The 11,260-nt window shown below is 33.1% G+C and overlaps 1 protein-coding gene across 2 annotated transcripts in view; it reads left to right on the forward strand.

The window, feature by feature from the left end:
• Nucleotides 1-8,644, forward strand: part of LOC110022658 (COP9 signalosome complex subunit 7) — a 128,580-nt gene extending 119,936 nt beyond the window's left edge. The window contains exons 7-9 of one of the 2 annotated variants that reach the window (XM_020721719.1): nucleotides 7,189-7,321; nucleotides 8,051-8,162; nucleotides 8,402-8,644. In XM_020721719.1, coding sequence (XP_020577378.1) covers nucleotides 7,189-7,321; nucleotides 8,051-8,128 — 211 coding nt within the window. In that variant the 3' untranslated portion in view covers nucleotides 8,129-8,162; nucleotides 8,402-8,644. The remainder of the gene's footprint in view (nucleotides 1-7,188; nucleotides 7,322-8,050; nucleotides 8,163-8,401) is intronic. The other variant, XM_020721718.1, reaches the window with a different exon arrangement.
• The last annotated feature ends 2,616 nt before the right edge of the window (nucleotides 8,645-11,260 follow it).

An 11,260-nucleotide genomic window follows, 5' to 3' on the forward strand; every position in this document is an offset into this window, starting at 1 on the left:
AAAAAGCTCAGGAAAAGCTTGAATTATGGAGGTCTACATTGGAGTCTAAAGGCCTTCGTTTAAGTAGAACTAAAACTGAATACATGGAATGTAAATTTAGTAGTAATAGCTCTACTGACAGAAGTGTGACTTTGGGTGCTCAAATTATTAAAAGTTGTGGACGTTTTAGATATCTTGGGTCCGTTGTTCAAAGCGATGGTGATATAGATGGGGATGTTAATAGTAGAATTCAAGTTAGTTGGTTGCAGTGGAGGAATTCGGGTCTTTTGTGTGATAGAAAAGTACCGCTTAGACTGAAAGGAAAATTTTATAAGATGGTGGTGAGACCTGCGATGCTCTATGGCTCTGAATGTTGGCCCTTAAAAGAGAAGCATAATAATAAGTTAAGTGTTGCCGAGATGAGAATGATTAAGTGGATGAGTGGCTTTATACTTAGAGACAAAATGCGAAATGAATATATTCGTGATAGGGTTGGTGTAGCTCCTGTGACAGACAAATTAGAGAAAGTCGTCTTAGATGGTTTGGTCACATTAAAACGTCGACCATCTGATTATCCGATTAGGAGAGTAGATGTTTTAGATTCGACTTGTGTTAAGAAAGGCAGAGGTAGACCTAGGAAGACTTGGGCTTATTGAATTAAAAATGATCTTAATTTACTTGAGCTAAATGAAAATATGACACTAAATTGGATGCAATGGATAAAAATGATTCATGTAGCCGACCCCACGTAGTGGGATTAAGGCTTTGTTGTTGTTGTTGTTGTTATTGTTGTTAGTATAGTGTTTATTTATTTCAATATGCTTCATTTTATCACGTTGCTTGGGATTGTTTGTCTTTTTTATTGTTGACCTGCTATCATAATAGAGTCTTGTCTGTCATTCCAATCGATTTTTTATCAAAAAAAGAGAATTTCAACTACAATAGCTCACACTTTCTTTGTTCTGCTGCTCTAAATTCAGCTTTTGTATTTAAACCTTCCCACTATATTTTTATTTTTTGTTTCTCCATATGACAAGGTCTTTAAAAGTTGTACAATTTTTGGAGGTGGATCTCATGTCTATAGGTGAAAATGCAAAACATCATCTATGTAGGTTTCAATTTTCAAATTTGTGTTTCTTCTAGATAAAATTCCTCTTTCGGGATTAATTTTCATGTATTGAAGAATTCGGTAAACAACCTGTAGGTGAACTTTCCCTGCTATATTAGGCCCGTGTCTAAAGAGAAATCAGTTTTTTTAATAACCTTTGATATATTCTTGTTTTTCATTGTTTGTTTTTTTCTTTCTCCTAATTTATGATTTTGCTCAGTTGGTGTGTTAGCAAGTGCACAATCTTTCTTTTTTGTTTTTTTTGTAGATTATAGATTTCTTTTATTGTGAAACAAAGATCCCTTGATGTGATTAAGAAATCTCATATTATAGGAAATGCTTCAAATTCCCTAGCAGTTTTATCTTAAATTATCTGATCTAAAACAGATTTTGAGACCTTTTTTGCTCATTAGTTGATTATACTGACCTGGAACAATAAAGTTCCGACTCCCTTGAGTGCTTATTGAATATGATGTGATTCCTATGACTCTGTTATATGAATTGAGTTTAGGGTGACATCATATAGTACCTTTCTTAGTTTGCAAACTTTGTTATTTTTCAGACCTTCCCAAAATCAGGGAGAATATCTATGTTGATTTTCTCTTTTAGATCATACTTAAGGAATCATCTTGAATGGCAAATTATTGCAGAACTAGGTGAAATTTGACAGCTAGTGACAATAAAACTTTTACTCTATGCATTATAGCAAATATTGCAAATGCTTCTTGGTAATATATTCCTTATGTTTGATTATTTTCCTTAGTTATTGATCTTATATTATAACTTCCAAAAGTTACATCAGCTTTGTATTTCACCTTACCAACTTCTTTCCCTTGGGCAGTTTCATGATCTCTCTTGATCTATTTTTTTCTCCAATGCTTCCTTCTCCACTCTCTTGCAATTCCTCCTCTGCTTACTAGACAATGCCTCAGCCAATGCCTTTGGCATTGAAGTGATGTTTATGCTCTCAAGGAAATCTTTTTGAGATGACGAAAATGATATACATAGTGAGGTAGATAATATAATTAGTGTTTGATGCACTTTCTTGTGTTTTTTTAAATGACAATTGCTAAGTTGTGATCATTATTTTCATCTTCAAGTTTCTTTTGGAAGGTGCTCTAAAAAATTTTATGTACCTCAATTTCGGAATTTGTAGAAGATTTCAAGCTTGCATTGGTTCTAGAATTGGAGTCATCTTTTTTAATGCACTTTTTATATTTCCAAGTAATGTTTTGAGGATGTCCAATTCATGGAGTGAGGAAGTGTTTTGATTTCTTCTTGATGAGTTGTGGTGCTCACAAGTGTTGATGAATGTGCGGGTGGGAAAGCTAAATCTAGTAAGAAGTTGCACCTATCCTTGTATATAATTCTATAATAGAACTCAGGTGTCTCTTCTTCAAAAGTGACGTCAATAGAAATAAAAAGTTTTATGTAGTGGATAATAACGCTCATTACAATTTGTCAGGTGATGAGCAAACGACAAAGATACAGTTGATTTTGTTAGGAAATTCTTTCACTTTATTATTTCTATGAATATTCACAAAAGTGTCACAATAAATGATTCATATTATAGGATTATCTGTGATGTTAAATTGTAATTTAACTAAGAACTTCCATGGGTATTCTGAACTTAAGTTATTGAGTCGAGTTTGAGCAAGCCCAGTTCTATTTGTTCGCCTTGTTTAATTTTTTTTTTTTTTAGTATTCGACTTGTGGTCAGAGTGGCTTGTGCAGAGCTTATTCGTGTTCGGTTCAATTCAAATGAGCTTGTTTGAGTTAAGCTCTTATTTGGCTCGGCTCAAACTTAATTTTCTCATTTCATGAGATTAAAAAATGTGATTAATTATTTTATCATTATTCAATTTAAAAATATATATTTTATTAAACCTAATCTGAAATTCAGACAGTTCATTTTTTTCCTGGCATTGAAGAGCTTTTTGGCTTAATAAAGACTCTTCTCACAAATATATCCTGTCATTCCCGATGTGAGATAGAAGATTGCTTGGATTATGCGTGGTCCCCACTCTCATCGTTATTACATGCATAGTTGCAAGACCAAGATAAATTTTTTTTGGATAATTTACATGCATACCAGTCTAATCCTGTGTATTTATATTCCTAACACCTTAATTAGCAGGGAAGAGACAGTGGGGCGGGATTTTTAGCATTTTTTGGAGCATTTACATACAAACCAATCAAATCTTATGTATTTGCATATTTAACACCTAAAATTATAATTTTTATAATTATATCACCCAAATAATTTTTAAAAAATAATAAAATTTGGCATTTTTTAAATTCGATATAAAAATGAATATAAATAAACATATAGAAAATAATAATATTATTTATATATTTAGTTATTTAGAGTCAAAACGAGCAGAGCACGAACGAGAACAAACTTTTGTTTGTGTTCGACTTGTAATCGAGCTCAAAAAATTTTATTCTGTTTAATTTGCTTGCTTAACGAACAAATCGAACACAAGCCGAACGCAAGCTGCTCACGAACAATAAACCTTTTGGACTGCCCTAGTTGTAAGGCTTCCTCTCCCTAAATATGATTTTTAAACATTGTATTGGAATAACAAGACTTAATTGTGGTTGGTAAGCGATTATTTCTTCTTTCTACTTTCTCATTTTATTGAGGAGCATTAATTCATAAAGATTCATAATTAATCCTTTTTTAATGTCTTTGGATGGGGCCTCAGTTAAAATAATGCTTCGAGTTAGATCAAAATTTTTTTTGAGCTCAATTGGACCGTGAATCATATTATGAAAAATGAAAATATGGCTGATAGTTGTGGGCTCTGAAAATTCTGACCACTCTTTTCATTTCTTTTTTTTTATTTTATTGAGAGAGCTTTGGAGGGTCAAATTTAAAAAAAACAGATTGGATTAAGACACTGCCTAGAGATTTTGCCTTTATTTTGCGAGGACTTTTTGATCTAGGATTCGAGGTTTCCTATAGGCGCAATCCCCTATGATTAATTATCTCTCTTGATAACAGGAAGAATCTTTCGATTAAGACTAGTCATTAATATTTGAGTATTCAATATATAATAACAACAGACATAAAATAAGTTGTAAAAAATGCTTAATGCGAATAGTGGGGAATGAAGACGAAACTCGAACAAAGTTATATGGTTTCGTTATCTCGGGTCGTCATCGTCCCTGATCTACTTAGTCATAGGTGGTAATCGACCGAACCGTACAGAAGTATTCTTGTTAGCAACCATGAGTTGCGTCGTTCAAGATATTTTTGTGGATCTGGGGTAGATATTTGTTTAAGGGGATAAATTTACGTTGACCATAGCTAACAAAAAATTTTGTGCAAATCAATTGTACTCTTACTATTCGCAACTCAAATGGTATAAAGTCGTTGAGGAGCATACATGCTACGACCGTGACCGTAATATAATGGTGTTATTTGGCGGCAACTACCCAGTCAAAGGGCTCTAGTGGTCACCACTACTTTGTGATGTCATTTGGCGACAAGACCACGCAGACAAAGGGCTCAGATCATGTCATTACTAACATGCAATTATTTTGATTGTGAATATAGAGATACGTTAAATATTAGCTCTTTGCGAACTAAAATTAATCAAAAATTGGTCATCCATGACAAACTGTTGCAGAAAGCGGACAAAGTTTGCTTTTATCTTTTAAGTAATTGAATTTTAGCTTCAATTTTAGTTAGTTATTTTGAAAATATTGATTTTAAAGATTAACCACTTTGGTTGAAATCTTCAATCAACACGACTATCATCTATCATCTATTATCGGAGAGTTAACTTTAGAACTTTTATATCTAAAGGGGGACATTAGTTTTGTAAGTTATGAGTCTTGTCCACTCCTGGCCTGACAAGGAGAATGATCGGATTAGGTGATTTAGGCTTGTAAATTTTTATTTTAGGATTTGGACATTTATTTAAAAAAAAAACTAAACTTGTCAACTCGAGTCCTTGTTAAGAGGAGGATCAGACAAGTTAAGTAAGATTTACGAAGCAACCTATCATATAGACAAGAAGACCCGATTAGTCTGCGCAAAATTCTCGAGCCTAATATTCGAGCGTTCAATACATTGGTTGGAGCACATATAGGCATTTAAATTTCACATATTCGAATATTTAAGATGACTTTACATACCATAAGGCGATTTGCATAAATTCAAAGCATGAATTGAATCACATGTAAGAATTGAATTTATATAAATTTGCCTTATTTGAATGAATATATTGATGCATGTAGAGGTTCACCTTAAGCTTTGTAAAATATTGCCTTCCGTTTGCTTATGAACATGTTGCAAATATGGTGGTGAGGGTTTTAAAATTTCAAAATTTTTGAACCCTATGAGCCTAAATTTAAAAGCCCAAACCTTAAAATATTTTAAATCCTAAAGAGCCTAAATCTCAAATATCCTAGACTTCATTACTTTTAAAATCCTAAGAGTCTTTGTTTTAAAAGCTTGAAATTTTAAATTAATTTAAAATAAAAATGAGTCATATTTTATTTTATTTTATTTTATAAGTCCAAAATTCCAAATATTTTAGGTGATTACAATTCTAAATCATCCAAAAGTTCGGCAGCCTCATGGTGTCAACCCAGTTTTGAAAAATGTCAGTCTTCCCAATTGTCTTAAAATATGCGTTGATCATTATCGTGAGACACTGCGGTCAAGGAGAAAAAATATAAATTTAACCCGTGATCTTAAAAGACACAACGGACCTTTAATGCATCTGCACAAAAAATTAGATTGCAAACGTTACTCAATTCCCCAAACCAACATTTCTCAAACGGTACGTTACTTTCCCCAAACGGTACTTTACTCCCATGGACTGGTGTTTTAAATAAACCCAATTTTAAAAAGTTATTACAAATGAGTGTGATTTTCCTCTAACGGTACTTCAGTGGATATTTTAAAAATTGTTACATTGCCCCAAAATTATACTTTTTGAGCTCCAACCTTGATAATGGCGGTGAAGCCAATAAAATAAAAATATAACACAGATATTTCTTTCTTTTTTTATTACAACAATGCACAATAATGAAATAAAATGGAAATTAAAACAAAATAAATAAACAAAATAAATAGTGAAATGGCTCTGGTAGATGCTCGGGTAGGGCAGGAAATTATCAGGTCATGCTCAAATAAAGAGCGGCTCCGTGTGAAGCGAACAACAAGGATTTAAAGCAAGGAACGTAGAGCTGAGCAGGGCAAAGCAGGCTGGGGTCTTGGTGTGTTCGGCAACTTTGTGTGGGGAGACTATCAGAATTGCGAGCTTCAGGCCAAGGGAGGAGATCGCGCAGGGTATACGGTAGGGGAAGCACCGAGCGGTGGAGCAGCACTGTCCAGAGCATGCGGCGGCTTTGGTGTGCGAATATGGAGGTCCGTGCGGTTCTGGGGGCACAATAGGGAAGAGCACAGAGGAATTCGGTAGGCTAGGACGTCGTGAGGGAAGATCACAGCAGGCTAGGGCGTCGTGAGGGAGAAAGGATCTGCTCGCATCAACCTTTTATCTAACCAGGAAAAACTTGAAAACTTTAGTGAAATTGTTGTTGAAAGAAACAAATTACATACTATCAAATTCATTAGCAAAGGGATCCCATGTGTCCTTCGTAATAAAATAAAAGAAAATATAACTCTTTTTCAGTACTTGTTGGGAAAGACAAACCTTCATATTTTGTAAACATACGCATAATGGGGAATTACAAAGAGAATTAAGTTGGCTTTTAAAATTCATATTGAATGGTGAGCAAGTTCACCCATATGATTTTTTTTTTCTTAACTTTAATGAGAAGGAAAGATAAAGGCAGTCCATTCTTTACATTCTTTAATTTGATATTTCAAGTAATAGAGTCCGTGCGTTTCTTTAGTCTGATTATTGTCTCTTTCCGTCAATCTTGAAATTCACAAGGTTTTTATAGTTGAGTTTTGGAGTTCCAAGCGCCAATGAAAGCATTGGTTTTCTCGGAATTTGAACAATACGAACAATGTTTACAAGATGAATCTTTTGTTGTAATGTTTTGTTATTCAAATATTTTTCCTCGCAGCTCAACTCTTTTAATTCACTCTAAATCTTTCTTTTCTCTATGTTTTACAGGCTGAGCCTTTCTGACAACTTACTCCATTCCATTCAAGATAAAATCAAATGGGCTGATAACATGAGTGAATACCACAAAAAACATCGGAAAGAAATTGAAGACAAGGTGGAAGATGTGAAGAAGTCGCTGAAGGTGAGCTGAGTTACATACGCTGCTATATCTATTTTTAGGAAATTTACATACCTACCTCCTAATTCTTTTGTATTTACACATTCATCACCCAAAATCTGATATTTACACTTGTAGCACCTTGGTGTTAAAAACTTATGCATGAAAAAATATATTTCGATTTTTAAAAGATAACGATGGTGGCATTTTTATGTGATGTTAAGGTTTTGAGCGGCATGCATGTAAATATGAATGCTTAGGCGTTAGAAATGTAAATATATAATAATTTTGGTGTTTATGTAAATGTCCCATTTTTTTTTTTCCTTATTTTGATTCCTCAAGGCGCAATATTAACCATGTTAGAAGTAAACACGAGGTAGTTTCATCACCATATAGGGAAATTTATCTACACAGCACAAAATTCTTATGTATCTACATATCTCGCACCCAACTCTTCATATTTACATGCATAACAATCAAATTTTTAATACCACATCAAAAATAGAACTATTGCCTGCCACTTTTTAAAAGTGACATATAAAAGTTATATTTTCTTATGTGATATAAAAAATTTGATTGCTATACGTGTAAATATGAAAGTTTAGATGCGACATACGTAAACACAAAAAAATTGTGTGCTATGTACATAAATGCCCCATATGTATATATGTAAAGACATTTAGCAGCGCAAAAATATTAAACCTGCGTATGAAAAGCACTGTTGGTCGATGTATCTTACTTACATGATGGCAGAAGTTGCACACTTTAAGCAGGCCGACTTGGACTTACGAGGGCACGACGAGATCCTCTTCTCTGATTCTGGAGGACTAATGGAATACGAGGAGGATCGGGTCCGCTCTAAAAGGTATTTGTTTTTTTATTTTGTTACATATTTTTGTTCTAACTAGATGTGATAGAAAGTGGCAATTCTCCTGTCAATGTAAGCATTGACATTCAACTAGATCACAAATGAACAAATTTTATCTTTTTGAAAATATAGTCGGGTTAGAATGTAATTTGTATCATGTAATTGGATTTTATTTCAATATTTGTTATGATCTACTTCTATTGACGACAGCCAATGAATGGGTAATTTTTTTGCAGGAGACGACAGCCAATGCCATAGAGATTTGTTTTGAATGAAATTCAGATTTGCCCTCAAGTTCAATGTTTTTTTTTTTTAGGGGGTGGCAGCGGCATTTATGAATTGTTTGCTCTTTTTGTTGGCAACGTTTATAAATTATTTTGAGTTCGTCATAGTTATATAAATTTGCATCGTGTTTTAATCGAGTTTGAATGATGGGAACTCCATTTAATTGTTTATGTGTTTGGTCAATTTTATTTTAATTTTTTTAGCTTTTTTTTTTAAGTGTTAAAATTCATCTATTTGCATGGTCAATTTCAAAGCTCGAGTTTTTTTACTGCATTGAAATTGTGGTTTTCATCATTTTTCGTATTTTATTGTAATAACGGTAATATATTTGAAATTCTAATAAATTTAATATGCCCTGATAAATGAAAAATATATTGTATCAGGATTCCGCATGTAGAGTTATGTGCGAAGTTCAATGAAATAATGTCACCTGGAGGTGATACCAAAAAAAAAAATTGGTCTGGTTAAATGGGAATATCCCTCCTGTATTATTCTGTGTTATTCATGTGATATTATATATTATTCAGGTGTTATTGTGTTCTGGGAATATTTTCAGTGTTATAATAACACAATAATGTATCAATAATGTTTTAATAACACTTGAATAATATATAATAACACCTGAAAATCATATTCATTTGTCTTACCGTGTAGATTTTTTTTTTTCTAACACCGTCACGCGTAATTTCATTGAACTCTGCATGTAACTCTACGTATGGAGTCTTGATGCAATATTTTCTCCTTAGAAACCTGAGTCAAAAAGGCTTGTTTGGGATTGGAACGAAGTGGGGTTTAATATTTTATTTATATGAAAAATATATTATGTACTTTAATTTTTATTTTTTTAATATTTTTAAGTTTATAGCAATTATCGATATCTGAGTTAGAAAATGCAGGCATAGGCTTTTGTGTAAAATATTACGTCCTTCCTTCCAGAATATGAATGTCGATGATGAGTATATTTCAAAATATTAATCGTAATCGGTTGTTTGTGAACAATTCGTGTACGGTTCGTTGAGCAGTTCATGATTGATTCGTTCGTTAAATAAATGAGTTGAATGTGAATAAAAATATGTCCTTCCCTGTTTGGTTTTTTTTTTTTTTTTGGTCCGAAATAATTATATATAAAATTTATGAATAGTATTTTTAAAATTATTTATTAATAAATAAATTAATAATATTTAAAATTCTTCTCAACCCTTAACATTACTGCGTGATTAGAGTTGTCAAAATGACTCTTTGTTAGCGAACATCTCATATTCGGCTCTGTAACCAAACGAGCCGAACACACATTTTCTGTGTTTGAAATGCAAATGAAACAAATGTGAATAGTGGTATTTTTCAATGAGTTGAAGAAGAGCTCAATATGGTTTCGCTCGTGTTCAGTTCATTAACACCCCTAAAAGCTACCTTTTTATGGATGTAAATAATCACTCTGGGCTATTATTTTTTAAAAAATTTTACATCCGGACTCCATATGTTTGGACAATGGCTCGGATGCAGCAGAGGAGCGAAGGAATCAAATCTACTCCCTCCTCGCTGCTTCCGGGCCGTTGTCTCCGGATGTAAAATTTTCTCATTGTTTTGGGAGCTCGAATGCCGTGAGCTTTCTTGCGTTGCGCTTGTACTGTTCGACCTTTTTAATAGTTGCTAATATTAAATGCCAAAATTTACAAATAAAGCCCACGGTTCTTATGTATTTATAAATCGCAAACTTAAATTTTTATATTTAAATAGCATTTTGGTGCAGTGAACTCATGCAAGAAAAAATATATTTTATTTTTAAAAAAATGAAAATAGTGTTATTTCTTATTTAACACGAAAGTTTTGAATGTTATACGTGTAAATATGAAAGTTTACGCGTGAGAGACAAAAACACATAAGAATTGTGAGCTATGTATGTAAATACCCCTATTAAATTTTAATAATATTTAAAATAATAATAAGCAATTTTATACTTTACATCCTTAACATATAAACTCTTTTGCTCTGCTTGCTCCATTGCTCTCCATTCATTTAAACCCGTCAATCACAAGAAATTATGTGTATGCCGCTCTACTCCCATTATTTCCTTATCCTCCATTGCTCTATATTTAATTAAAAATCAGACAAACAAAAATAAAAAAAATTGAAATAAAATTCAACGCTCCATTAAATTAAATCGTCTCAATTTTCCTCGGCATTCCGTCTCTTAAATGATGCGAATGTGGATTTAGAATATCCGATTGTGAGGTGGATTTATTACGTCGTTGCTCGTGCGCTCCTCTGTCGCATTCTTACTTTCGTAAATCCAAATTTATATAATCCGATAAGTCTTATTTAACGTAAAGCTTAGTTGTAGTCAAACGCAGCCTGAAGCTGCCGAGACGCATCAAAAGTGTTGGAATTTCTTGAGAACAGACATATTATCAAAACTTGTTGATCATAGAACATGAGAGGAAAATGTGGATTCTATAATATAATATCGCCAAAGTACTTTAGTGGCTTTGCAATCTCTCATGCCAAAGCAGTTGTAACTAGGTTCAGACAGCCCTTCTTGAACACACTTCACAGAGTCCCCAATATGTAATGAACATACAAGCACAGTGTGTGACAGGGAACAAATCAGAGAATGGTGGAATCGACGGCTTGGATGTTCAACCACAAGGCTGGAGATAGACCGTCGACGGCGAGATACGCAGGGCGGAGATGGTGTCATCAACGACTGTGTGTGGAAAAACTGTTAAGCTTGAATGCATCCAAACTTCATGTACAATAATGTTGTATACTATTGTACACATTGTGTACAATATTATATAATAATATTGTAT

This window comes from Phalaenopsis equestris, unplaced genomic scaffold, assembly GCF_001263595.1.
Source record: "Phalaenopsis equestris unplaced genomic scaffold, ASM126359v1 Scaffold000202, whole genome shotgun sequence".
Lineage (NCBI taxonomy): Eukaryota > Viridiplantae > Streptophyta > Magnoliopsida > Asparagales > Orchidaceae > Phalaenopsis > Phalaenopsis equestris.